The sequence below is a fragment of the Corvus hawaiiensis genome, chromosome 15 (assembly GCF_020740725.1).
Source record: "Corvus hawaiiensis isolate bCorHaw1 chromosome 15, bCorHaw1.pri.cur, whole genome shotgun sequence".
Taxonomy (NCBI): domain Eukaryota; kingdom Metazoa; phylum Chordata; class Aves; order Passeriformes; family Corvidae; genus Corvus; species Corvus hawaiiensis.
This window is the reverse complement of record NC_063227.1, coordinates 19,860,989-19,888,161: the sequence shown is the minus strand read 5'-3', so window position 1 is coordinate 19,888,161 and position 27,173 is coordinate 19,860,989. Positions and strand designations below refer to the sequence as shown.

At 53.1% G+C, this 27,173-nt stretch overlaps 1 protein-coding gene across 2 annotated transcripts; it reads right to left on the bottom strand.

Annotated features, from left to right (window-relative positions):
- Positions 1 to 538: 538 nt before the first annotated feature.
- On the bottom strand, positions 539 to 26,855 carry ETF1 (eukaryotic translation termination factor 1). Of its 2 annotated transcripts, none has more exons than XM_048319961.1 (10): positions 26,682 to 26,855; positions 12,297 to 12,472; positions 11,405 to 11,544; positions 7,997 to 8,135; positions 6,922 to 7,112; positions 6,329 to 6,458; positions 5,821 to 5,976; positions 5,213 to 5,277; positions 3,928 to 4,075; positions 539 to 2,591 (listed from the first exon to the last, which is right to left on the bottom strand). In XM_048319961.1, the coding sequence occupies exons 1-10, from the start codon at positions 26,765 to 26,767 to the stop codon at positions 2,509 to 2,511; spliced, it is 1,314 nt and encodes a 437-aa protein (XP_048175918.1). In that variant the 5' UTR covers positions 26,768 to 26,855; the 3' UTR covers positions 539 to 2,508. The 2 variants fall into 2 exon arrangements, with proteins under 2 accessions (XP_048175918.1, XP_048175920.1); XM_048319963.1 differs by lacking the exon at positions 26,682 to 26,855 and adding an exon at positions 23,221 to 23,379.
- Between the last annotated feature and the right edge of the window lie 318 nt (positions 26,856 to 27,173).

Here is a 27,173-nt window from a genome sequence, read left to right as displayed (position 1 = left end):
ACACCTCCAGGGATGGGCACTCCAAACCTCCCTGGGCAGCCCCTGCCAAGGCCTGAGCTCCCTTTCCATGGGGAAATTCCTGCTGCTGTCCACCCTGAGCCTGCCCTGGCCCAGCCTGAGGCCGTTCCCTCTCCTCCTGTCCCTGTTCCCTGCCAGCAGAGCCCGACCCCCCCGGCTGCCCCCTCCTGTCAGGGACTTGTGCAGAGCCACAAGGTCCCCCCTGAGCCTCCTTTGCTCCAGCCTGAGCCCCTTTCCCAGCTCCCTCAGCCGCTCCTGGGGCTCCAGCCCCTTCCCAGCTCTGTTCCCTGCCCTGGACACGCTCCAGTGCCTCGGTGTCCTTGTTGCAGTGAGGGGCCAGAACTGGACACAGGATTTGAGGTGGGGCCTCAGCAGGGCCAGCACAGGGGGAAACACATCCAGAAACACAAACCAAGCTGCAAAAGAGCTGCCTCCAACCTCCAGCCCTGAAGCTGGCACCGAGCTGAGAGCAAAAAGCTGGAGTTTCCTGGACTAAAGAAAACAAAGCAAGAGTCTGTACTATATTCTTAAATATGGTTTAATACTCTTCTCCATTTCTGTACATCACAACACCAAGATATCACTGCTTGGGATCTCTCTGCAGAGGCTATATAGTATGCGAAGGCCGGGATCTCCCACCCCCGTTGAGTGTGTTTGCATGTGTAAGTGTAATACATATCAGTATATATTGATATACACATCAATATATAATGCAATATATATCACTGAAGAGAACACATTGATTAAAGAAATACAAAAATTTGGCATCATTTCCAAACTTAAATAGTAAAAATAAAAACTACAAAAAGGAGCTGCATACCCTAATGTATCATGTGAAACAACAAGCAGTATATTCAAAAATGTAAATTTACATCCAATTTTTGTGGTCTTGTCATGTCACATTAGACCCATTTACAATGGCAAAATCCAGAACATACTGCTGTGAGGGCCAGGGCTGTGCTCAGCCCTGAGCAGACCCAGCCCCACCTCCCGGGAGAGATTCCAGCTTGGATGTGAGGACGGCAGCAAAGCCGCCGGCCAGGTTAGGGACCAGGGGGACAAATGGTATTGCTCACAAGGACAGGAATTTTGGACCTCAAACAACAGTGTGGCAGAAATTTGAAGAGAAGCTCCCTCTGTTCAAGTGAACCAGGACAAGAGGCAAAGGTTTGCAGCTGGAACAGGAGCTGCTCCTGAGGGAAGCACCGGGAGCGACGCTGGGAGAGCCCCCAGGGAGGGAGCAGGACCTGAGCAGGACTGGAGCTGTGCCACTGCTCCCCTCGGGGCAGGACCTGGCCTGGTGCCACCGCCCCCTGGCCTGCACGGCCCCCTGACCCCCAGAGTGTCACCAGCAGGCTGGACACGCCCCAAGGATGAGCTCCCTGGCTCTATGGATGGAACAGGCAGGACACAAAGCCTCGGCAGTCTGGGATGGCCCAGAGGTGATCCTTTACCCCTGGAAGGGCACATCCCCACAGGACAGACACTGCTAAGTGCTGGGAGCTGGGTGTTCCCAGGGGCTGTGCCAGTGCTCCACAGATCAGAATCAAATATTCCACACTCCCAGCACTAATTCAGCCTTCACTCCACTGACTCAGTATTCCTGTCAAACACCCACTTCCATTAAAGACCTGTGGGCTCAAATTCACATAATCAAGGAAACCTTACGCAGTCCTAAAGCAAAAAGAAAAACTTACTGAGGAACAAAAAGCCAAGTGTACCTTACTTCACTGAAATCTCATGTTTATTTTTGTCAAGACTGAAAAAAAAAAATAAATTCCTGAAGGCTGCACTGCTCAAATCCAAATTAAGCCCAAGACTCCAGCAGCATTTTCTCATTGCAATCCATGAAGTGCATTTCCTAGTTTGTAAGAGCAGTGTTTCTGCAAATAGATTAAAGCACGTTTGGCTGGTGAGCCTCCCCAAACCATCAGAATTTGCAAGCCACATGTAATGAACCAGCACTCAGGTCAGTGCCTCCTCAAGCTTTTGAAGAGAATTATGGCTCCAACCTCGTTCCATTTCTTCTGCAGGCTAAGCTGAGAATGCCATGTAAATGGGTCACGGCGCTGCCAAATGCAGCAATTGATTTCCCCAATCAAAGTATAAAGAGACAAACCAGTAGGATCTTACTTCTATTAATTTTGGAAGGAAGAGGTTTACAGCAGTTAATGTATCATGAAGGTTAAAAAAATCATTTCCATAAAATACAAGAGCAACCAATTTCACCATTGAGTAAAAGTAAAAACTGGGATTCTTTTTAAATTAGTCCAAAGTGGCATATAGGAACTTAGTAGTTTGCTGCTGTACTGACACTATGACAAATCAAAGTGTAGGGTTTTGCTTTCTTAAATCCAAATGCTCGTGGATCAAGTTCTGGAAATGTTCCAATTCTAAGGCAGGGATCTGTTGTGTTTTCCACCATGAGTTTGCTCCTTGGGTTGGATGCTGGAGGGGCGAGGCACGTGTTGCCGGACCCAGCTCGACTACCTAGTAGTCATCAAGGTCAAAAAATTCATCGTCTCCTCCTTGGTATTCCATGCCCTGGAAGTCCACTCGGTACCGCAAGATACCTGCCAAAGAAACAGCCTTTAGCCTCCCCAGCATTCCCACAGGCACTGAGCAGCCTCCCCAGCCCTGCACGTCCAGAGCTTCCCCGCCGTGCCCACGCTGAGGCCTGGCAGCAGGCAGGAGCTGGAGTGAGAAATGCCATGGGGAATTATTGCCCAAAGGCAGCAACACCCACCTGCCCAGCCAGGCCAGCTTCCTCCTGGAAAAGCTGAGCCTGCTCTAGGGCTGCATCTCCAAAAAGCACCAGTAGCAGGTCACTGGTCCCAGTGTCACTGCTCAGACCAAGGCCTGGCAGTTAAACCCAGGGGGCAGCTGGCACTGCAGACACTTTCACAATGGAGTAAAAGCAGGATTTAGGGGCTGTTTTCCCACCCCAAACACCAACCCAGGGTTCCGGAAATCCTGTATCCCTGGAATCATTTACTGAGGTGAAGGAGATTTTCAAGGATACTTCCTTTCCAGCCTACAGAGAATGGGAGCAAAGAGGATCCCACCATGCAAAGAGGCTGGATCTGGCTGCAAATGAGAGACTCCTGGAATTACAAACCCTGAAAACTTAGAAATCTATTGCTCCTTATGGAGCCAAACAATCCAAGCTTGTTTCTCCCCAGCTGGTGTTCTCTGGGCCCTAGAAATTCCTCTTTACAGTGCACTCACCCCTGGTTCACGCTCATCAAAGCTGAGCACAGCCAGTGGCACAGCTCTGTCCTGCAATCCCTGCCTGGGCAGGACAGAGCACTGCAGGTTTGGCTCTACCTGCCCAGGATTTGTAAGACTGGCACAGGAGCCACCTGCACCTCTGCCAGGCGTGGCTGATGTCAGTGAGCTCCAGAGAAGGACTGCCTTTCAGAGGCCTCACTGCTCCAGAGGCTGGACTAAAAATACTTTTCTTTGGAAAGAAGCAGAAGATCAGGGAGCAAAGTACAGGGAAGCTCTGAGAGATGAGCAACAGCTCCAAGTGCTGCAGGAACAGGGCCGAGGGTGGTCAGAGCCCCATCTCTGACAGGGCAGGGCAGGGGCTGCCACCAAACCACTGTGCAGAGACAGAGCCAGGCAGCTCAGGGCCCTCCTGAGCTCCAGCAGCTGGACAGGGGGACAAGCCCATCCCTGAGCACTGCAGAGGACACAGGGATCGAGGAGCACAGCTGGAAAGCAACAGGGCCCAACATGGGCCATCATCCTGCAGGACAGGGAATGAATCTACCCTGGTGAAGACAATTGGTTCTTGAACTGGTTCCATGACTAACTGGAATATGATTAATCCCACTCATGTTGGCACCAGATTATCAAACCAACCACTAAAAAAAAAAACAAACACATTTTCCTCTTGCAGTTTACCTCCAATTCCTCCAAATCCTTTCACAAATTGGGATCCTTCTTGTGATTTGTCTGTAACAATTTCCAATGTTGCTCCAAATTTCTTGTAGTTGTTTGCAAACCACTCCAGGAGGGGCATACTTTCTATGAGTTCATGTTCCTGCCCAGTCTGTGGAGACATTGGAAGGGAGAAATAAATAATAAAACTTGTTACAGTCACTGTGTGTTCAGTACTGAGAAAACCCCCCCAAAGCTGGCTCCGTGGCTTTGTCAGCCCTAGCAGGGACAGCAGCCCCCACGCTCCACAGGAACCTTCCTGGTGGAAGCGTTCTTGACTCAACTGTACCAGGCAAGGGCTGGCACAGCCACAAGGCTCCTGGTGCTACAGAATTAATCACTGACAGTGTTTTGGGCCTCTAATATGGAATTTAGTGCAGAAGCAGGAGAAAAAACTGCCTTGATTCTTCTGCTCCAGGGTCACCTCACACTAGGTCTCAGTTTCACTGCTCATTCAGACTTGCTCTGCACCCTGCAGGGATTCCAGCCCCACTCGTCCAGCAGGCCCTGCTCTCAGGCAGGAGCACTGATCCATGCAAGCACAGAGCCAAAAGGCACCGTGTTCTAAGCAGAAGGTGAAGTGATTGTTGTGAAATAGAAATGCATCAGTGCAGGTAACACTGCAAACCCTCCATGCACAGCAGGGACTGCCAATCCCCCTCCAGGAGGGAAGGCAGCTGGAAACGGCCCCCACACAACCCATGGGGGACAGATGCCCACGCTTTTGGCAAGGGACACTTTTTTCCCAGTTTACTCTGCAAAGTAACGGAGCCCTGGTCCACGAGGGCTGTTTGACCTGCACAGGCAGGGAACTCAGGCAGCAAATGACGGTTCCACATGTCAAATACATCCCAAAGCAAACACCCCCTTGGCACCTGATCCATGTCACCATTTCTGACCTCGCAGTGGTCCTGCACAACCAAATCAGTGCCCCATGAGCAGGGAGCAATGGTTCAGGGCCTCAGCCTGCACAGTGGCTACCAAACCCCTGTAGGTGATGCTTTGGTGGTGGCCAAAGACCCCACACTGCCCATTTACACAACCTTGGGATTGGCAGCAGGGAAGACTGGAGGAAAGCAGGTGTCGGATCCAGGGGTCACACAGGAGGAGCCACAGGCTACCAGCCTGAGGTGTCACTGAGGGCCAGAAGGTCCCTGTGCTCAGGTGCTTGGGACAAACTAAGCCCAGGTGTCCAGAGCTCTGCACCAACACACTGAGAACAAAGCCAGAAGCCCCAAAGCTGAAATACCTCCTTATCTGTGAAGTGGGATTTGTCCTTCTCTTGCTCTGGTGTCAAATACAGGATCTTCTCCTCTGAGAAGGGAGAAAAAAATAATAGTATTAGTTTGGATAAGGCTACAAGATGCAGTTTTAAGACAGCAGGAGACTGAGCACAGCCAGCAACAGAGGGTCTGGGCACTGCCACTGCCTTCCCTCCTCTCTGAAGCTCTGTGGGCAACCCAACAGGGCACAGCAGCAGAGAGCAGCTGCAGAGCCACCACAGAGAGGGACAGGTCCTGCTGCAGGCACAGGGGCTGTCTGTAGGCAGAGGTATTGTGTTTGTGGCCACAACGTCACCTCAGTCTCCCCTCTGGCACCACACTGACACAGCTGAAGCAGGATCCAGGCTGGCCCTGTGCCCAAGTGCCCCCTGGCACTGCAGTTCCCTCTGTGCACTGGAACCCTGCTCGTTCCAGCTTTTCCCCCACAGGGGCTGGGAAGCTGCAGGTCAGGACCTGCCTGCAGAACACTCCTGTGATCAGACCCCCTCAGGGAGCTCCTCCAGCAAACCCATCCCAGTGAGGCACCTCAGGTGTTCAACCCTGAGACCCTTCAGTGTCCCAGAGCACCACGTACCCTCCGTGCCTTGGCAGTGCAGGACGTATCTCATGATATCCAGGTTTTCATAGACTATCAGGATCTCTACTGCTCCCATTTCCAAAGCTTTTAGTGTATCTTCCACACCAAAGCAGTACTTCCCCGTGTCCTGGCTGATCTCGTCGAAGTATCGTCCTGCAGGGCACAGAGAGCCTGCCATGAGCACTCAGCACAGCACCCACACTTCAAACAAGCTTCATCTGAATGCAAGCAACTGGGAGAAGCAGCTGCCACCAGAAGGCCTGGAGCTCAGGTGTTCTCTGATGGAGGGACAGAGAAAGTCCAAGAAGTCTGGTGGGGAAAAAGACACCAACCAAACCCCCCCCACCAGCACCTGAGGTGCCCAGGTGACAAAAAGAACCTCACACTCTCAGCCAGGATGGCAGGGCTGGGGCAGCACCAGGGCTCTGCCAGGAGGGTAAGAGCAAGACCAGCACACTCAGTGCCACACGCCTGGCTCGGGAGGAGGCTGCAGGGCATCACGTACCTATTAGTTTTTTCTCTTGGATGAATTTCACATTGGAGAGGACCTCAGTTGACAACTCAATTGCTTGATTGAAGCCATTTTCTCCTCCATATGAAATGTCAACTAGTTTGAGCACTTTGGATTGCAACCGCTGAACGAGAGAAGGAGGAGACATGAAAACATAAATCCACTCCAGAGCAGGGCTGTCAGACTCCTCACCCTGCCATGGGGTCACTGCACTCATTGCTGCACTTCACCTGAGGCAGAGGGACCTCTGAATGCACTGTATTGAACCACAGATTAGCTTTACTGGAGTTTAATTGCAGTAAAGCTTCTGCTTTAGATTTGGGAACACAAAGAATGGGAACACCAGTTCCAAACCAGGGAGGACAGATTTCTTATTAGCCCTGTTTTAAGAAAAGGAGTTCTCAGCTCCTTGCAGGAGGTATTAGGAAAGGGAGACCTCTTTGGACACATCACATTTTTAATCAAATCTCTTGGGACACCAGAGTCACATTCCTCTTGAGGAGCATCTCGTATCAGAGCTCCTGCTACAATCACCACATCACCACTGACACTTAAGCACTTGGGTATGCTCAGGAAAGGCCACTCACCTGATCAAACATGTCAGATTGACTTAATTCAGTTTTGAAGTCAGCTGATCCAGCTAGGACGAGCCCAGCCACGTTGACCTTGTCCCCGGAGATGAAGAGCTGCACAGCTGTCTCGGCCACCTTCCGCACGTAGTTGTGCCGCTTCTCCATGCGCAGGCGGGCGAAGCGCAGGGCAGACTGACCTCCTCTGCCTGCAGGGGGGATGGGGCAGCCATGGGGAACCCACTGCATCCCAGGAGCATCCTTAGGACACAGCTGGCCCGGAATAACCAAAGCCAAGAGCAGCTGCAGCCTCCTGAATTACGTTTGCCACGAGCCCAGGCAGGGGCTCTCATGGAACACTCAGGGAATAAAGAGGGTTCATTTCCACCAGATTTTTCTCCACAGAGGAAAATGTTTCTTTTCTTGCTATAAAGACTCACAACTCTGCAGAAATTGAACATCTGAGCACATTCTCTCTCCTGCACCTTCATTAGAAGCCATCTCTTTGTACACTGCCTCAAACACTGCTGACGCAGCACGGCCCAGCAGTCTCTGCTGCACAACCTCACTGGGGGCAGTTTTTATTTCATTTTGTCCCATCCACTCTACAAAGGACAGTAGGCCAGGAGTAACCAGCAGATAATTTGCTGAACTCATCAGTGGCTGGCTACAACACAGCACCACAGAGTGGAACTCGAATTTTCCTTGCTCCATTAGGCCCTGTGCTTCCTGCAGAGAGCAGCTCGCTCCTCCTCGCTGTGGTGTGCACACACCACCAGCACATCAAACCTGAACGACTCCATCGAGTGGGATTACTACTTGTGCTACTAATATTTAGTTAGAACTGTCCCAAAACCAAATAAAGGGTCAAATGCAGCAAGAAATAAAAAGTGCCACTTCTAAGATCAACTGCATATTACTGTGATTCATTAATTCTGACAGAAGGCTCAGACTGGAGGCTTTGCTGTCAGATTCCAAGGGAGCACAGACTTGAGCAGAGCTAAACCCCCACAGGCCAAGTTCCCCACTTCCACCCTCCCATCCCACCCCAGGACAGGCTGCTGCACTCAGCAGAGACAGGCTAGTGTGTTACCATGCTTCTTTGGAAGATCCACAGTGAATTTGTGCAGCACTTCTCGCGTGTTTCCTTGGAGAGTTCCGAAGAGTGCCCCACTCCCATCTATTACAATAAAGCCAAACTTGCTGTCGTCGGAGAGCAGCGCCGTGAGGGCCTGGAACAGAGAGTGAGGCTGTCAGGGTGGGGCATGGCTCACACAGGGCACCAGAGACAGCACAGCTCCAGCAGTCTCAGCTCACAGCTATTGTTTTATAAATGAACTAGAGGAAAAGCAGCACACTCAGGAGTTGTAACTATTCCAGATCACTACAGAATCCCAGAGTTGTTTGGGTGGGAAAGGACCCTAAAGCTCATCCCATTCCACTCCCTGGCTATGGGCAGGGACACCTCCCACTGTCCCAGGCTGCTCCAAGCCCCAATGTCCAGCCTGGCCTTGGACACTTCCAGGGATCCAGGGGCAGCCCCAGCTGCTCTGGGCACCCTGTGCCAGGGCCTGCCCACCCTCCCAGGGAACAATTTCTTCCCTACATAATCCCATCCCACACGACACTGTCAAGAGCACAAAGGAAACCCAAGTTTAATTCTGATCACGACTTCCCAGCTTTGCCAGTTCCCCACCTGAGGTCATGGGCAGGTGTGACAGCAAAACCCCAGAGAAGGGCTCTGGAGAGTGTGAAGTGAAATGGATCCCACCTCTCTGAGGCAGCCTCTCCGCTCTGGCTGGCACAGCTGGAGGATGATTCTGGCATTCCAGCCAGGAAAGGAGAACTAGCTCAGTTCACTGTCAGTTCAGTTTTGTACTCCAAAGCACTGACACAGCCTCCCTACCACAACCACTGGTCTGCTGCACCCGCTGACTTCAAGTCCCACAGGCAGAATGATGAAATAAATCTACAGTGCCTGTGGCAAATTCAGCCTTACAGAGCACAAGTAGCAGCAGCAATAATTGTTCTGTGCATAACTGGCTGTGGAGAAGATAGCCAGAACATTTGCTGCAAAATGAAGTTATCCTTCAATTTTCCTCCCTTTAGAGAAGGCATACGGTCATTTAAGCTGACCAACCAAAGCACTGAGCAGTATCAAGGCTTTTGAGTTGATTTTGCCCAAGCTCCTGCCCAGCCCTGGGGCATCCACAAGCACCCAAACTCGACACTCCTTTCTCGAGGCAATCTCTCAGCTGCTGTTCCCCCAAGGGCTGTCTGAGTGGGCAGAGACATCCAGCACACACACACACTCCTGCTCGCTTACACATGCCCAAAAAAGCAATAGCCAGAATCCTTTCTGGCTGGCAAAACCACATCAGTAGGATGGGGAACTTGTCAAAACTCCAGATTGCTTGAAGTCACCAGTTTAACACTGAAAGTGATGGTGCTGGGTTACTGCACGGGACCTTGAGCTGCCTGCAGGGCTGTCAGCCTGATTACTGGGCTGAACTGAAAGGATAAAACCCATCAGTCATCCTCTTCCAAAATCCACACAACCCAGGCTGCAGCTCTCAAGCTTAGAAGAAACAGAGGCTAAGGTTTAATGGAAATCTCCTGGCCAAAATAAATATTCTGTATTAATTCCTCAGCAGTGGGATGAATGAGAGGAGGAAGTGGCATATTACACTGCAATCTATTTAACTGGGACAGAGCCAAGCTAAACGTGTGACTGGAATGAATGCTCCAGCCAAGGTATCAAAATAAGTCACTGTAAATCCAACCCCTCAGACACACATCAGGGCTCACAGCCCCCTGGGGGAGTTACTTCAGTTTCACACAGGCCATAAAATATCTACAGGAAATCTTATCACATGCTCCTGCCAGGCAGCAGATGACTACAGCTCTGACACTCCCAATTCCCTTTATTTTAATACAGCACCAATGATCAGTGATTCCCTCAGTGCCCCTGATCAGCTCTGTCAGCGCCTGCACTGTGTGACCTGTCCAGCACCAAGATGGGACTATTGCCTTTCTTCTGTTCCTTCAGCCTGCACTGAGCTTCCTCTCTGCAGCTTTAGCCCAAAGGTGAAGATCACCTCCCTCTCCTGCTCCTTCACACCCCCTCACTTTCCCAGGAAACCTGTGGGTGCCCCAAGCAGCTGCCCTGGCTGTCAGCTCAGCTCTACAGCCAGAGAGAGGGACAAAGCCAGAGCCCAGTGCTCACAGCCCCCAGCAGGCTGCTACAGCTCCAGCTGACCCTGCACTGCAGGCAATCCCAAGCGAAATAACCCCACACTCCACAGACAGGGGAGTGCACAGAGCCCGTGGAGGGAGGTGCTGGCAGTGATCCCATCAGCAGGAGCAGCAATTCCCACAGACTCCACTCAGGTCACTGCCACTCTCACTGAGCAGTGCCACACAGCAGCACCAGTGGCTGTGCAGCTGCTCCTGGAACAGCCTGCTGGGCACTTCTGTGTTGAATCAGTGCCCCGAGGCAGCAGCTGCTGAGGAGACCCAACGAATCCATCTCTTGGCAGGACAGGAGGAAACTCAGCACCCTCCCACTGCCCACAGCAGCAGGGACAAACACGTCCTGGGCTTGGCATCCTGGCTCTCTACTGAATTCTCTTATTTGCCTCTTGCTTTCACTCATCTACGGACACATGGACCCAGCAGAACTCCAGACCTGTGCCTGTGCACAGGTTTTTATTCCTGGGAGGTCAAGGACGTGTTGGGATTTCATCCTTTGGGGAGAGACAGAGTAGTAGGGATGGACCTCACCTGTGCAACAAGCACACCTGTCCCTGCTGCACTCCTGCCCTCTGGAAGCCACTCATGGATCACATCTCCACAGACCCCAGCAGACAAGCAGAGCTACATCACTGGAGGGCCTGTCAAGCCCACGTCACACGGGTTGACAACAGGCAATTAAGTCTCAGGCCACACATTTATCGTGGGGAACATCACAGACGTGAGGGGCACTGCAAACATTGAGACCTCTGCACCTGCCAGAGCCAAAACAGACTCAGAGGCAACACACTGGCTGCTATAATCCACATTTCTTTAAATATGCCTCAAACCATTCATTTAACTTAATTAGATGTTGGATAAAAATAATCCCACTTCCCCCCAGACAGATTAGGCACACGCCAGTTCTCCATCCAGGCTCTCAGTTAACACATCTGATAGCCAAGACTGGCAACACTGATAGTATCTTGGCAGTATTTTAAAGCCTGGCTTGGAATAAGATCTATGGGCCTCTGTGGTTAGGAACACCCTTCCTCCAGCTACAGAGAGGAGCTCCTGTCTGTGGGTCACACAAACTCAGCTGTGGGAGGAGCTGGGCAGCCTCTCAGCTCCTTCCAGCAGGCATCCCCCATCTCTGGCCAGTCCCAAGCCATCCAGTGGCCTCCCCAGGGCATGTTCCTGCTGCTCTCCAGGCTCAAGCACACCAAGGTTGTGCCCAGACCTTGGTTCCTGCAAATAGGCGAGTCCTTACCTCCGTGTGGAATTTGTTGTCACACAAATACAACGACGTATTGATTGGTTTGAAAGGTTCAAAGTCAATGTTGACTTTCTTCTCTTTTCCTTCTTCTGTCACAATTGTTCCACAGTAAACAACCAGACCATTTGGAGGTACTACAAACGACACAATGCAGGTTTAGATCACTAAGGAACGTAGCAAGCTGTACCCATCAAAAACTGACTACCAGCCCTTGAGACTCATAGCAGAGTTGAAATTCAAGTTCCCGAACTTTTAATTTCCTTTTTCCCCACCTTATTCCCTCTACAGTGGAAAACAAACTCATTTAGTGCACCTGCAGCAGACATGCACCTGCCTGTTAAACCCAGGAGCTTGCAAGCTCACAGCACCCAGAGAAAGGCTGAGCAGCCCCTGAGGCTTTGCTGGTCCCACACAGGGATTTACAGAGTGACCATCCCAGGGAAGGCCAGGGGCTGGTGCAAAGGCAGTAACAATGAACTCTTCCAGGGCTCATCCGACATGGCCTGGGTTTGCTCCCCCCCAAAATGATGGCAGCTGCTCATGCCATGCATAAGGCACACAGAAGTTTCTGCTTGATAGAAAATCACTGCTTTAGTGCAAATGAACTACTGCAGAATATGCAGCTCTTAAATCTGGCCACGTCTAGCAGAGTCAGCACTAAGAACAGAATCATGAGCCCACTCATTAAAGACAAGGACCACCTTACTCTTCTAGTCCCAAAGTCCACCCCTGAAGTAGCCATCCAAGGGCAACATACCTGGAATATCAGTGCAAAACAGCAGCACAGGCCAACAGATTTGATTAGCAGAAAACTGCATAGTGCAGGAACTTAAGGCTGCTTCCAAGAAAGGGAAGTGTGCCAGCATCCATACAAGCTAGAAGTTACCTTTGTTATAGAGTTTCAGTCTTTGCTGTACAGATGTAATGGCTCCCAGTACTGAAAGGCGATTCACTCTTGACTTTATGTTGGAGGCAGTGCCAAACTCGTCCGCTAACATTTTTGCCACTCGCGAGATCTGGTCTTTGGGGGGAATGATCAACGAGATCATGCTGGTACCATTGCTGGGGAGGGAAAAAAGGGATGTGAGCAGGCAGCAGAGCAACAAGCACCCTCACACCATGTTCCCTGTACACAATTCTCTCCTCCCTCCCCCAAAGATGTTTCTTCACTGCTGCTGGTGTAATTCCCCTTCTGCTGGACAATTATGGGAGAGAAAAGACAAGAAAACAAAATAGGCTCTCTTCAGTGCTCAGCCTCTACCAAGCAAGTCCTCCAGAAGCTGCTAGTTTACTCTGGGATACTGCTCTGGGAAGAAAGAACACATGTACAGACCAAGGGCTGCGAGCAGAAGGAATGGAAGCAGCTCCCAGCAGAGATTATTTAAAACAATGCAGCCACATACTTTAAGGACATCTTAAAGCCCACTCCATTTGTTCTCAGACAGCTGGAGCACTGAGCAGCCCAAGTGCTGCCTTAACATGTTGTTTTCCTCAGATTAATACAGAAAACTGAACTGGAAGGATCCCTTTGTCACAGTGAGTCTTTTCTGCTTTCCTACTATCACTTTTCTCCCCAGAGCAGCTCATCAGCTCTGGCAGCTGCTTTAACTGAACTGTGCTAAGCACACACTGCTGCTTCACCAGCACCAACCCCAGGCACAGAGTCAGGAGATAAGACCCCACAAATCACAGAACAGGCGTAAATTAAAAGAAAATAAGTTTGATATTCGTTTTTCCTAGGGCTTTGGGGTGAGTCCTGCAGAAATCTTAATCCCTAAAGCCGCCTTGTGGTTCAAATCCATCCAAAGCCAAAAGGAAAATTGGGGAAGTTCCCATTTGCCTTCCAGGAGGTACCTCCCATTTGCCATTAAAGCATCCCAGATGTCTGAAGTGCTGCCTCTGCACTGTCTCAGATTTAACCCAGACCTCACACTTCCCATTAGAGTAACGGCATAAAAATCAAATCCCTCATCGTATCCTCCAGCCCTCTCAAGGGCAAACCAGCTAAGCTCTGTGAAAAAGCCTCTTCTCAGGATTCTGAGTCAGAGAGCCAGCAAAGTGCTTTTCAGACACCAAACCCCAGGGTTTTGCTCTCTTACATTTCCTACAGGAGGAAGAGCCGAACCCAGCTCCTGCTTGCTGCTGTTCCAGGCTGTCACGCACCAGCGTCCTGCTCAAGTGTTTGGGCTGCAGAGGCAGCAGGGAAGTGCTTTAAAAAGCACCACTTCATTAGCCTCCTTACAAAAGTTGTGCAGCCCTCTCCCAAAGATCCTCAATCCAGGCCAAGTTGAAGCAGAGGCTGGTAGGTCAAGTAAGTCCCTGACCTTAAAGACAACTAATTGGTTTTAATATCCGAGCTCCCCATCCACACCAGTCGAGAAAGTCACAAAGCGGCTCTCGCCCGCGTTACTCCCAGGAGGAGCTCTGAGCCACGCTGACAGCTCTCAGGCTTCCAGGTCACCCCAGCCAAGAATACTCCATATCCCACTCAATTAAAGCAGTTAGCTACCCCAGTGAATGGCACCAGCCTTAGGGGAGAGATAATGGCTATCATTCCCAGCACGCTCCTTTGAGGAAGAGGCTGATCAGAATGAAAGCAGCTCTTCCCCACTTTTCTGAAAGCAGCACTCCTGAATTATCCCGTCCTCTGAAAGAAGAAAGTCCTAAGACTTCCCAGAGATTAGAAAGCTCTGCCCATCACACCTAACTTCCTGCATCACCTAAGGGCATCCCAGTGTGGCACGTGGGAGGGGGACTGTTATTCCCCTTGGGCACTCCATGGCTCTCCTGCTAAGAGGAAATTTCATACAGTTTTTCCTGAATTGAGGACAGAGGGCGAAGAGCAGGGAGCGAGTCCTGTCACAAGCTGCCTGGAAGAAGAGGCTGATCCCCCCACCTACAAACTCCTTACAGGAATTTGCAGAGAGAAAGGTCCCCCCAAGCCTCCTTTTCTCCAAGCTGAGCCCCCCCAGCTGCTCCTCACAGGACTGACTGTCCAGACACCTCACCAGCTTTGTGCACAGCAAGGAGGAAGGCTGGGCGTGCACTACCAAGAGCAATTCTTCAGTACAAAGTCATTTGTAAAGCTCCCTTCAGTTTTCAAATGCAAGTCACCCCTCAGATGCCAGCCCTGGCCTTGTGCTGTGTTCCACTGCCCCACAAACACCGGTGCCAGCACTGAGCACCCACTGGATCCTACTGGGACCACTGGAACTGGGGATTATTTATCCTACACACAGCACCTTGCCCACCAGGCAGGGTCACAGCACTGCTCCTTCGGAACACCCCACCCCAGGGAACACAGTGGCGTTCACAAGCCCTGGTGATATATTACTGCAAACAAATGAAAAGGGTCTCTCAGAGGAAGCACTCCTGCTCATTTAAATCTCCAACTGGTTCAACACAGCACACCGCTGTGCCTGGGCCAATCCTTCAGCGAATTCCAGGCTGGATTTGTATCCAAAAGCACCTTGCCCTACCAACATCAAGTGCACCCCTTGGCTTTGGCATGCTGCACCACTGTTCACACAGCCAAAGCTATTTCAGGCTCTAACCAATTCCTGCAGAATCCAGCAAAATAGCTGGCATGCAGCTTGCCAGGGGAGCACCTCATGGCATCCAGGCTGCTGGAGGCCTCGAGCACAAGGAGGAAGCCAGCGTGTCACCATGTCCCCAGGTACCCAGCACCCCAAGGGGTCACTAAACCACCAGACAACCAAAGACTGAGACCAGCAAGACACCAGCTGAAGCAGATGGGCACCAGCACTCAGGGTGGCTGCAGAACTCCCTCACACACTGCCAACACCTTGTTATCCGACCAGGGAAGAGCAGCTTTCTGCTCTCAAAGCAAGCTTGTACCTGTATGTGACCCTAATGCAGCACGGCAGGGTCTAAAAAACCCTGTGGTGCATCTGCTAAATTCACCCCAAGGAGACAAAATGCAGCGAAGAGTTTCTAAGAAAGCTGCTGTTCAAAAACACTCAGAAAAAATAGGTTACTCTGCAGAGTAAGACAATTTCCAGGTCTCCTCTGGGTCTTTGCAGCCTCAACAAGATAAAAGGTATTTCTGCAAATCCCACCGTCCCCTCTGGAGCTGAGGGTTCCAGAGTACACGTACCTGGGAATGAGGTAAGGAATTTCCCCATAACCATCCTAAGGCCTCCCAAAAGGGGGCACAACCAAGTGCTCTACCCAGACCAGGGGTGCTGCTCACACTGGCAGCTCGGGGTCAAACATGCCAGGAGCTAGGTCTTCCCTGAATCACCCACAGCACTCCGGAAGGATCCAGACTACACCCCGATTTCACAGCACTGCTATGGTTTCCCCCCAGCTCAGCACACCCAAGTTCCACCAGAGCAGCTGGGAGCTGATGCTGTCAGACTGAGCTGAGCGAGGGGCTTGCAGCAGCTCCAGCCAGCTGCTGTCCCTGTTCTGGCCAAAGAGCTGCCAGTGCCACTCGAGGGCAGGATGCTCCGAGATGTTTGCTCTGGAGGGGAGCAGCACCCTGGCCCATGGCAGCAGCACAACGAGTGCCACTGCTCAGGGGACAGGGGCAGAGGAAACAATCAGGAGCACGACAAGCACCAGCCCACACACCACAAAGAACCAAGGGGGCAGTTCAGTGCCAGCTTGGAAAGGCAGAAGGCCTGCCCTGCCTGCACTGTGGGTACTGCCAGCCCTGCGAGGAACGGACTATTAGCTCAGATTTATCACCCCCTGCCATGAGCAGCATTAGCTATCTCTAGGAGAGAAGATGAGGATCAAGGCTCCAGCTTTCCCACACCACAGCAGGTGGGCTCTGGCTTTCTCCTACAGCCTGCCAGAGGGCTGTTTGACGGAAGAGGGGAAGCAAAAATAAGCACATTTCACTCTCTGGAGACAGCAAGTTCTTCAGAAAATCAAGGTCTGTGGATCGGACAGCCTTTCTATTATTAAAATTCCAATGTTACTACAGTTGGAATTTCAGAGAACTGTGCCATGAAACAGCTTTCACAGACACAGAGAGACCTCAGAGCAACTGCTGACAAGTGATCACAGCGAGTGGGCAGCGCTGAATCACCACTAACCCAGTCCCAAAAAGCTGGAGGGGACAGCCGTGCCACTCTTCCTGCAAGCAGCTGCTGTGGCACCCAAGCAGCTCCTGTCCCTGCAAGGAAAGGAGAGATCACCCAACAGCCCCTCCCTGTGCTGTGTGTGCAGACCAGGACAACCGCTGGGTCCCCTTCAGGAGCAGGGATGGCCCAGAGGACGCTGGCACCAGCTGGATCCCCGTTCCCAGCCCACGCCACGCTCGGTACCAGGAGCGGGGCTCTCTGTGGACGTGCTCTGTGCTCCAGCACGAGGGAGGCACCAGAGCAGGAGCTGAGTGCACAAAGCAGGCACTGCACCCATCTGGGATGGCTGCCACGTGCACCCCCCGGCTGCTTTCCATGACAGCTGCCAGAGGAGCCTCCTGCTCTGGGTGACCATCTCCACCTGCAGGCCTTTGTCACCACGTTTCTACTCTCCTGCCACCAGAAGGAACAGCTGAGCAGATCTTCAGACCTTCAGCTTTCAGCTGGTACTACAAAGTGATGTAGGGGTTTTCCAAAAGGCTCCTACCACCTTACACAGCATTGTGCCACCGAAATGGGTCCTGCACTGCCCCACCCCACACACCAAACCAGCAGCACCGACCACAGCTCCCCTCCACCTGGCAGACAACCACCAGCACTGTGAGGAGGAGCAGTCAGTCAACCTGTCTCCTGCAATTTGGGCTATGTGCTGGCACAGGAGAGCACTAATTTCACAGACTGCTATATAAATAGCAGCGACTGGCCTGCCCTGTGGTATCAGAGGAGACCTGACAAACAGCAGCTGAGCCGTAGCTGTTCCACAGTGAAACATTTCACACTAACAGCACACTGTGGAATGTGGGATACAGAGGCAAGGGAGGGCAGTCATGCCCTAGGACACAAAATGGGCTTATTCTCACAGGGCAGAGCTTCATGAGCATCCTGCTCTCGCCAGGAACCAAGGGCAGCATGAGGCCTGTGTGTGACTGCCAGAGACTGGAAGGAGCACAGAGCAAACAGCTCCCACACAATCTGATCCCAGCCACATTCCACAGCTGGGAAGCTTTCTATGAAACAACTGTTGCCACACACTGCTCCGAGCCATGTTACCTTCCCAAGGTAACCTCTGCTGGTCTCCTCCATCCAGGACTCTGGATTACTGGGCAGGCACAACATATTCCAAGGAGCCCAAGCTGCCCGGACAGCCAAGGCTACCCAAGTTGTATGATGGCTAAATGAGTTCCCTGCACAGCCAGCTGCAGGACAGATGCCAGCAATATCTGTGTAACCCAAGGCAGAACTCCATCAGGCACACCCAAAGAGCTGCTTCTGAACCGACATCCACAGTGCTGCAGGCACGTGGTACTTCAGTGAAGGACTAAGTTCAGGGCACAGTCCACAAAATCAGTGATGTGAGTAAAGAATATCTGAGGGGTATTGATGCTGCATCTGAGCAGAGATGTTGAATGCAGTGCTATAGAAAGGGAGTGTCCTTTGGTACAGGCAAGTACAAAATTGCTGGTTTGGGTTCCCTTACAACAGCCAGGCCATCAGACACTCCCCACTCACCCCCGCCCTGCGTGCAAGAGCACTGACCTTGCCAGAGGGAGCTTCTACACACGCTCCTGCAACTTAAGAATTATGGCTGTGAAGCAAACAGGTCACAGCTGTGCCCTTTAAAGACTTAATGTCTTTTAATAAGACAAAGCCTTCATCAAACAGAAAGTGGCTCAAGTCCACTCGAGATGCCAAATCCAGCGAGGCAACAGCAGATGCAAGAGCTGCACAACTTTTCCTGGAAAACCTGCTAGGAAAGAGCAGGGAATCTCAAGAGTCCAAGATTCCTCGGTGCTTCAGAGGCCACATCACCTGGAAGCTAAAGACTGCATTGCCTCTGAGAGTATCAGCTGAATGCTCTGCAATAAACCCAGCCAACACACCTCAACCTGACTGCTGCTTGGAGGCAACAATGTCTTGTGATGCCTCCACCAGAAACAGATGAACTCCTCCTCCTGCTCAGCCCATGGGCTCCCAGCACAGCTCGAGCAGGACACGAGTACTGCACCCCTGACAGAGCACGCAGCCCTGGGGAGCTGAGTGGGACCCGCCACAGCTCCTCTGAGGTTTCACGTGGAGCTGAGCCAAAAGCCAGGCAGAGCTTTGTACAGCACTATTTCAGCAAGAACCTCACAATCCCCCACAGGCATCCTGCATTTCACCCCAGCATGCAGCAGAACTCTGGATCAGCTCCTAAAAGGCAACATTAACACACACCATTCCTCAAAGGCTCCCACATCATCCAAAGAAGGGTATGAAATATGGAAGGGACCAGTTCCCAAGCACAAGTAAGGCAGAGATCACCTCTCTGATCCACTGACACCTCAGAAGCAGAGAAAAAGGACAAGATGGGGGCAGGGTGGTTATGAGGAGAGGATTTGCAGATTTAAGAGACCAAGCAATTCATTCTACAGGAATCCTTTTCAGCATAAGCATTAATCGAAGCAATTGAGGCCCCCTCTCCCCTGAACTGAAGAAACACCCCAGACACCAAATTCCTCCAGCAGCCTTTAAATGCCACCTCTCCCCTGGACAAAGGAAAACCACTCAACTGCACAGCGTGAGACCGTGCAGCTATTCCACCATGGCTCACACAATGCCAGGCTCTACTGCTGTAGTCCTGCTCCAAAGCCCAAGACAGGAATCTTGTCCATCATTCTCCTGTAAAGCTGGCAGACTCGATAGAAAAAGCACTTCATGTAACCAGAACCAGCTTGAAGGCAGACACTCAGACGGTCCTGGAAAGGCATCCTGCCCTCCTACTGAGGGCAGGATAATACTGATACTGATACTGCCCTCACCCACTGACCTTCTCAGAGAGGAAAGGCCTCCAGATGCCAACCAAGCTCTGAGTGCCAGCCAGGGAGAGAAGCACCCAGCCAGAACCCACCCTGGAAAACACAAGTGAGCCTCATTTCTTCAGTGCACCCCTGGCTCCAGCAGCCAGGGAGAGCTTCCCACAGGGAGGCAGCAAATGGCTGCTTCAGCAAAGGAGCAGAGGCAAGCCTGGCTGGAGCCTCACCAGGGTCAGGCGAGGCAGTGCTTCCCGCTGAGCAGCCGCCGGCCGCCTGCCAGGAGCTGCCTCCTGAGCTCAGCTTCCCTCACTCCCAGGACACAAAGGAGGTGAGACAAGAATCAGGTCACGGACTTCTACTCCTCCACACAGCACAGTTTGGCAGCTCTCGTGCGTCTGAGGGCTGCAGAGGTAGCAGGTGACAGTGAGCCCGTGGCCCCTGGGCCACCACGCACCACCTGCCCAGAGGGACACGTCAGCAGCTCCATCCCCAAACTGGGGCCAGCTCCATCCCCCCAAACTGGGGCCAGCTCTGATACTGCTGCTCAGGCCACCACCAGCACCCACATCCCGAATGAGACGTGCAGCTCCAGGAGCAGATCCCAACTTCATCCCAAGCACTGAATCAGCACAAGTGGATCCTGCGCACCCCACGGGGAAGGTGAATCAATGCCTCTCCAAAATCCTTGGATCAAAGGCAACACACCACAAAACATAATTGCATAGGCATGTTTTGAATAGGCCCTATTGGCTGCATCTGACCTCATGCAGAAAGCCCGGATGCCCAATTACTGGGAAGTGGAACAGACATTTCTGCACTTCAGACATTTGTGACTCACTGGGAGGCTCAGTTTTGCCACAGCTCCCCTGCCCTCCCTCCTCCTTCTCCAATTATTAATGCTCCAAGTTTAAAAGACTTGTTGCATTATGCTAATGGGCCATTTGGGTACAAGATGTACACTGAGGGACTGAAACAAATCCAGATTTGCTTATTAAAATGCTAATGCCCCAGAGCTACATGGGAATAGGTGGCTAACAGTGGGGAAAAGAAATCCAGTTGCCACAAAGCCAAAAAAGTCTGTCCTCTTTTGAGGTGCTCCTTCCCATCTCCTACCACGTCATTCCTCAGGGGCTCATTCATTAGCTCCATGTGAATGATGATCTGTGCATGAATCACACAGCTCACTAATGATTCACACGGTTGTAGAAGAGGTACCAGGCTGCCGAACAGCCATGGGCTGTCAGACACTCGCTGCAGTTCTGATCTGGAGCCACTCTTCCAGCTCAGGTCCTCCTCAGCCACTTGCTCGTGAGCACTCTCCAAACAGCACTTCCTAACTGTTGCTGTAATTCAAAAGGAACAGGTACAGCAGGCAGGTGAGAGCCCAGGAAGTGTTTTACAACAATTAGACTGAGGCAACCAGCAGGATGTCAACAACCCTTTGGACATCTCCCTGGCTCCAGCTGTCCTCCCACGTGGCACAGCTTTCTCAGACCACCCACTCTCAGCACCACCAAAACACAAGAGACACTGCCTTTGTCCTGAGAGGTCTGATCAGCCCTGCTGACATGAAATCCACATTTGGCTTCTACCCCAGCACTGAGGACACTGGCAGCCTGAAGAGACCCAACAGTCAGAGCAGGGAAATGGTGTGGAAGCAGCTGCTGTACATCCCACGTGGTTTCCTGCCATGGTGCCCTCAGCTCTCCCTTCTGCTCTGGACTATTTCTATTCCAGCCTCTCTGCAAACACCTCCTCCTTCTCCTCACACCACCAGAAGCAAAAGGCAGTATTAACATCATAGCCTCTACCTCTCACAGAAACATGACCTCCTTTGGGAGCTCCCCCTGCCACAGGCAGCATGAGAAAGCACGACTCGGAGGAAGCAATCTGCCTTGGGTAAGAACTAAAACCACAACCTCTTCCCTAAACACTCCATACGAGTGGCAGATCACCAAGTCAAAGCAGAAAACTCACTGTCAGTAAAGCTCAATCTCTGCAGACCCTCCTCCTCCAGCCCCTGTCCCACACCCATGTCTCACATTTCCCACTGTGTGACAGACAGCCCAGCCCAATTCCAGCTGGAGCAGGACTTTTCTATAAGAGAGGTCCACTGCAGACATCAGCTTGCAGGAGAGACCCTCAAGGCCATCCCACAACTGGCACTAGCACAACATATCAGCCCTGCATCCTAAACACCACTGCATGAGCTGGAAAGCCAAGGACCACCTTGGCATGGCTCTGCCCCTCCCAGATGGACCAGCTCATCCAGGCCTGGGGCAAGGCCTCCATCCTACCCCCCATCCTAAGGTGAAAGCTGCAGAAATAGCTCCTGTATCAACAGTTAAACTGACTCACAGCTCAGATCCGAGGCACAGCCACAATGACAAACAGATCTTGATAAAGAAGGCAGGGAAAGAGATCTGCTGGCAGCCTGGGAGCAGGGGAGGGAGCCTCTGGACCCACACATCTCTAGCAGTGCAGCCAGACACCAGTCACAGTGCTCACAGACCTCACTGAATGCTCCTCTGGGGGTATGACACCCCTCAAGCCAAGAGAGCTGCTCTGGTACCTGCCTGGGCATGGCGGTGGTGTCACACTCACTGAAGCAAGAGCACACCCTAAATCTGCTGTGCTGTGTCCTGTATGGAGCAGGAGAATCCACACTGGAGTTAACACATCTATGCTATTGTCCCACAGTCATCCCAGCACAATTCCACCTTCAGCACCACCAGCAGAACAATCCATCCACAGGAGAGTGCTGCAGGAGCTCTGCCTAATTCAGGTGGGAAATACAGCTCCCTGAGGCAGCAGCAGAGAACCCCAGCACCATGGTTTCCAGGACTTTGCTCACAAGAAATTGGGAACAAGGCAAACTTGTACAGGACACACCTGTCACTGCCCCTAGTCATCCCCGACCGCCCCCAGCAGTGGTGCTGCACAGCTCTCCCCACTGTGGTACCAACTCACAGCAAGGTGGGCTCTCAGGCCACGTCTGCAAAGGCCCACCACCCTCACAGCGGAACAGGCCAAGACTACCTCACTCCCCAGAACCACCAGGTTGTCCAAACACATCTCAGCCCTGCCAGCTGCCTGGTCCCAGAGCAGCACCATCCCAGAGCAAGGTGTGGAGAAGAGCAGCCTCCTGCTCCTGTTCCACAAGGCTGGGAAACAGCAGCAGCTTGTGGCTAATTCCAAGGCTGGGCTTTTCCATCAGGACCAGCAAGACTCTGGACAGACTGCAAGAGAACCCATCTGCAAATGATGCTTTCTGCAACACAAGCTGGGCAAATCTTTTCTGTAAGCAACAGGTGAGCTTGCCCGCCCTCAAGCAGAACTGTTTCATTTTCCAGGAACTCAAGCAGAACTGTGTCTCTCTTTGCAGGAATTCCCACATATTTCCAGGCCTCCATCCTTCCTGGTGACTTTCTTTCTCTCACTTTTTGTTTCTCCCATATATTAGATGTAAGTCTCAACATGGCAGAATCCAAACCCAGGCAGGAACTGCATCACTTTGCTTTCCCAAGGCTCTGGAGACACCAAGACTTCCCCTTCTCTTGCCATTTCTCCCTCGTCCAACTTTGAAACATTTCTTCCAGTTACAACTAGAGTAAGTTACTCGTTCAGACTTCGTTTCTGCACTGGCCCTGTTTGACCCACCTTCCAGAGCACATAATTTGGAAAAATGTTCTTCCACACATCAGCCTCAGTTGTGTTTGCAGGCAGTGCCTTCAGAGACACCTCGATCTTCACCTCCTCTTTTCCTGTTCCAGTAAAATAACCAAAAAGGGCTACAGCTCCCAACAGAGCAAGCTCAGGGCAGGGGAGATGTCTCAAGAGAGCAGGCTCCTGAAGTTTTCCCATCGTAAGGGAGCTCCACATCCTGCACCAGCTGCACTCTCACCTGGGGTCTGGAAGCCCACCTGGCCACGGAGGTGGCAGTGCCATTTCCAAGCAGAGGTGTTTGCAGAAGAAAGTGTTTCTAAGAGCTGGAGAAGTTTCCAAATATGATTCGGATGTGGCATCTCAGGTCTGCTTGTTGTTGCTGGTACTTGATTTTGCCAAGCATTTACAGCTTAGATTAGCAGAAAACTCTGCCCGTAGCCCAGCTAACTATTCAGAACTGCAGAGACCAAAGGAACAAAGAGAGATTGTCAGTTTAGCACTGACACTGGAAAACTGCATGAAGCAACAGCAGAAAAGCCCCAAGAGAGAGAGAGGATAAAGGAAAAACAGAGTGGCTAATGCTGCTTCTACTTGGGCTGCTGCAGCCTCCATGGAGAAAGACACAGCTGCAGCTTCTGGGGGGCCCAGTGTTTCCCCAAATCTGTCCTACAAAACTGAACTGTGGACCGAAAGCAGAATGAATCCCTCAGTAGGAGGGAAGCAGAGATGTCTGATGAAAGTCTGAGCACTCCAAGCTCTCAGAGATGAATGGCAAGGTTAACTTCTGACAAGGCCACAGCTGGCTCATGAGCAGCCTTTTACTCCCATCTTCTTCTGGCCACAAAGGTTAATTGCCTGCAGTGCTGAACTGAGCCCCTCTGCTCCTCCTCACACCCTGTGCAGAGCCCAGCTACCGCCCTTCACCTCACCAAATCAGAAACACCAACTCAGCCACCCTGCACTGGATCACACAGTTTGCAACTCAACTTTGGAAGAGCTGGGAGGAGGTAACTTCTTGTTTAGGAAGTAAGACACAGATAACAGCTCCTTCTAGTCCCTGTCAGCAGAGACAGGGTATTGAGGCGGGGTCAGGAAATTAAAAATTATTTTCCATTATTTTGAATTGACAGACTCTTTCTACAGAGATCAGTGACAAAGCCAGCTTTCCCTAGCAGGGCTGGGAAAATAACGCAGGGCATTCCTGCTAGGATGTTACCTCCAAGTTTGAGAGGCAGACCTACCCCTGCTGGCCTCCAACTGATCAGCTTCTGGGAAAGCTGAAGTTTTCATCTTTCCCCTGGGTGCTCTGACCAAGCACTGCCCCTTTCCTCATCAATCCATAAAAGCACTTCCTTGCTCTCCTGCCCACTTGACTTTTGCTAACAGCCTGCAGACTCCAAGGAGATTTTACCAGAAGAGCTGGATAAGAGCAGAGGTGCCCCAACCACCACATGCCAAGGGAATGTCTGACTCCAGCTTCCTCCATTTCCCGTCCCTTTGATCCCCTGCAGGAACAGCCGGCACATGAAACTGGGACACTGCTGCTGGTTCACTAATGGAGCACATGAGTAAGGGAAGGTGGAGACGCCAGCGAGGCCCTGGCCCTCCACATCACCCTGTTTGAAGGCTTTGCCCCCTAACCCACCCCAGAACAGGTCTTCCTACTCCACAGGAAGAGGAAGCAACTCTCCCAAAGGCCGGAAAAGCCTGTTCCACTGCCTCACACCTCCTGTGCCGGGGAGCCTGAGCCTTCTGGGGGCTGAAGCTGCAGCACCTCTTCTCCTCACTGGTCCCAAACCAGGATAATTTTGGCTAGAACTCAGTGGCAGACACAGAAGCAGCATCACCTTGCTGAGAGCAGACTTGCTGGCACCAGCATCACCTTCCTCGGGTGCTGGTTTAGTAGCTGGCACAGATTAAATTAAGGGACAGCAGCATCACCACATCCAGGAGATGTGCTGGGTCCAGGGGGCACAGCAAAACCCCCTACATGGATCCAACTGTGCCTGTGGTATCTATGATGCACAGCAGAGCTGTTCCAGGGAACCCTGAAGGGGATGACAGGGGGGACACCTGGGCTGTGGCCCCAGGAAGCCGATACCAAAAGAGACACCTGCCCTTCAGCCTCCCCTCTCTCAGGAGCTCTCCAATACCTGCTGGAACCTTCTCGGCAACACTCATCTATCCCAAACAACACGAGAGCTGACACTGGACTGGGCACACTTCAAATCAGGGAGAGAGAAAACTCCAACTCTACATTTCCAAAGCCCACAGGGGCTCCCTCAGTGCTCTTGAACAAAGCTATGTCACAAGCTCCAGTGGATGCCTGGAGCTTCCCAAGCCCTTTCAACTTCCTGGGACCCCTGTGAGCACAACCCGTGCTGCCCACACCACACACAGGCACAGCCCAGTGATCAGCTGGGGTAGCCAAAGTCCACTGTGCTGCAGGGAAGGGCAGCCCAGGCTCTCCACTCCCTTCTCCCACCTGCTATCCCCACACAGCTGCATCATAAATCAGAGTAAAATATATTTAGGAAGACCTGTGGCTTGGGTTCCCCTCCTGCCTGGGTTAGCTTCCAGCTAAACGAATCCACGAGCTGACTCTACACACAGAAGAAGCAGCAGCATTAAGGACATGGCAAGACAGCTCAGCCTCTGCCAGCTGGCCCCAAGCTTTTGGGGGGCCACAGAACAATGCCAGTGGTGCCCCAGCTACAGAACACCTGTTCCGGTGAGCCGGTGGAAACTGGAGCCGCAAGGGTGGCTAAGGAGTGACCCTTCATTTTTATTTTATCAGGTTGTCTACCAACACAGACCTTCTTTGCTATTCTACAGCCCCAGAACCTTGAGGTCTCACAATTCCTCAGGCCCAAGAGGGTTCCCAACCGATGGAACCAGCCACTGCCAAGCTGCCCTCTCAAACAGGCACCTCTGGCATGGGGCAGGCTGCACGAACAGACATTCCGGTGGGGGAAAAAAAAATTAAAGTGCAAGGATTAAAGCTGGATTAGAGACTTTAAACTTTCCAGTGTCCAAACTTTGGAAGAGCTTGCTTTCAGGGAAATGGAGCTGAGCACCTTCGCTGGGAGGGGAAGGGGTGAGAAAGTTCAAACAGCCGTCAGTAAGAGAAGCTCCGAATAAGTGCTGCCTCAGCCCCTGCCTCCCTGCCCTCACCCCGCCGCCTTCCCCAGCCCAGCCGCTCCCTCGGGAGAAGCCCAAGGCTGCACGGGGGACAGAGGAGCGTCTCCTCCGGCTGGAATCCGCCTTTCTCCGGTGCCAGCTGGCACGGAGCGGCCGGACGGGCCGGGAGCGGGGCCGGGGACACGCACCTGTGCCACCCCCGCCGGGGCCGGGGGGAACCGCCCCGTGCGGGGCCGGGCGCGGGAGCAGCTGCGGGGCCGCGCCGGGGCCGGCGGAGCCCGGGGCAGCCACGGCCCTTTTCCCTTTTCCCGTGCGGGAAGCGCGCTCACGCTTCCTCTCCGCGCCCCGCACGGCCCGGCCCGCCCTCCCCGCCGACCCCCGGGCCCGAGCGGCCGCCGAGCCCCGCGCGGCCGCACAAAAAGGGCCCCGGGGCCGGGCCGGGGCTGCGCCTCCCGTCCCCCCGCGCCGGGCGGGCCCGGGCAGCGCCCCGGCCGCGGCCCCGCTCCAGCCGGGACACCCGGCGCTCCGGGGCGGCGGTCCCGCGGGCCCGGCGCTCACCCGCGGGCCGCCTCCAGGCTCTTGATGAGCTTCTTGATCTTCCAGATCTCCACGTTGCGGTCGGCAGCGCTGGGATCGTCCGCCATCTTCTCCTCGTCCTCCTGCTGCTGCTGCTGCTGCTGCTGCTGCTCCCGCGGCTGCAGGCGCTGCGGCGGCGCGGGGCGGGCGGGCGGCGCGGTGCGGGCCGCTGGGGCCGGCTGTGTCCCGGGCGGTGCCGGTGCCGCTCGGGCCCCGCCGCTCGCTGCCCGCTCCCCCCGGCGCGCGGCGCTGACGTCGCACGCGGTGCTCGCGCTCCCCCGCGCCGCGCACCATGTGTTGCAATCGCCTCACATGGGGGCCCTGACGTCACTTCCGGGGGGAGCCGGCAGCGGGGCGCCGCGCCATTGGCCGCCGCCCCTCCCCGCCCGCGCGCGCGCAGGGCATTGTGGGGCGCGTAGTCCGGGGACCGCCCGGCGGGGCGGGGCGGGGCGGGAGCGCGCGCGCGCGCGCGCG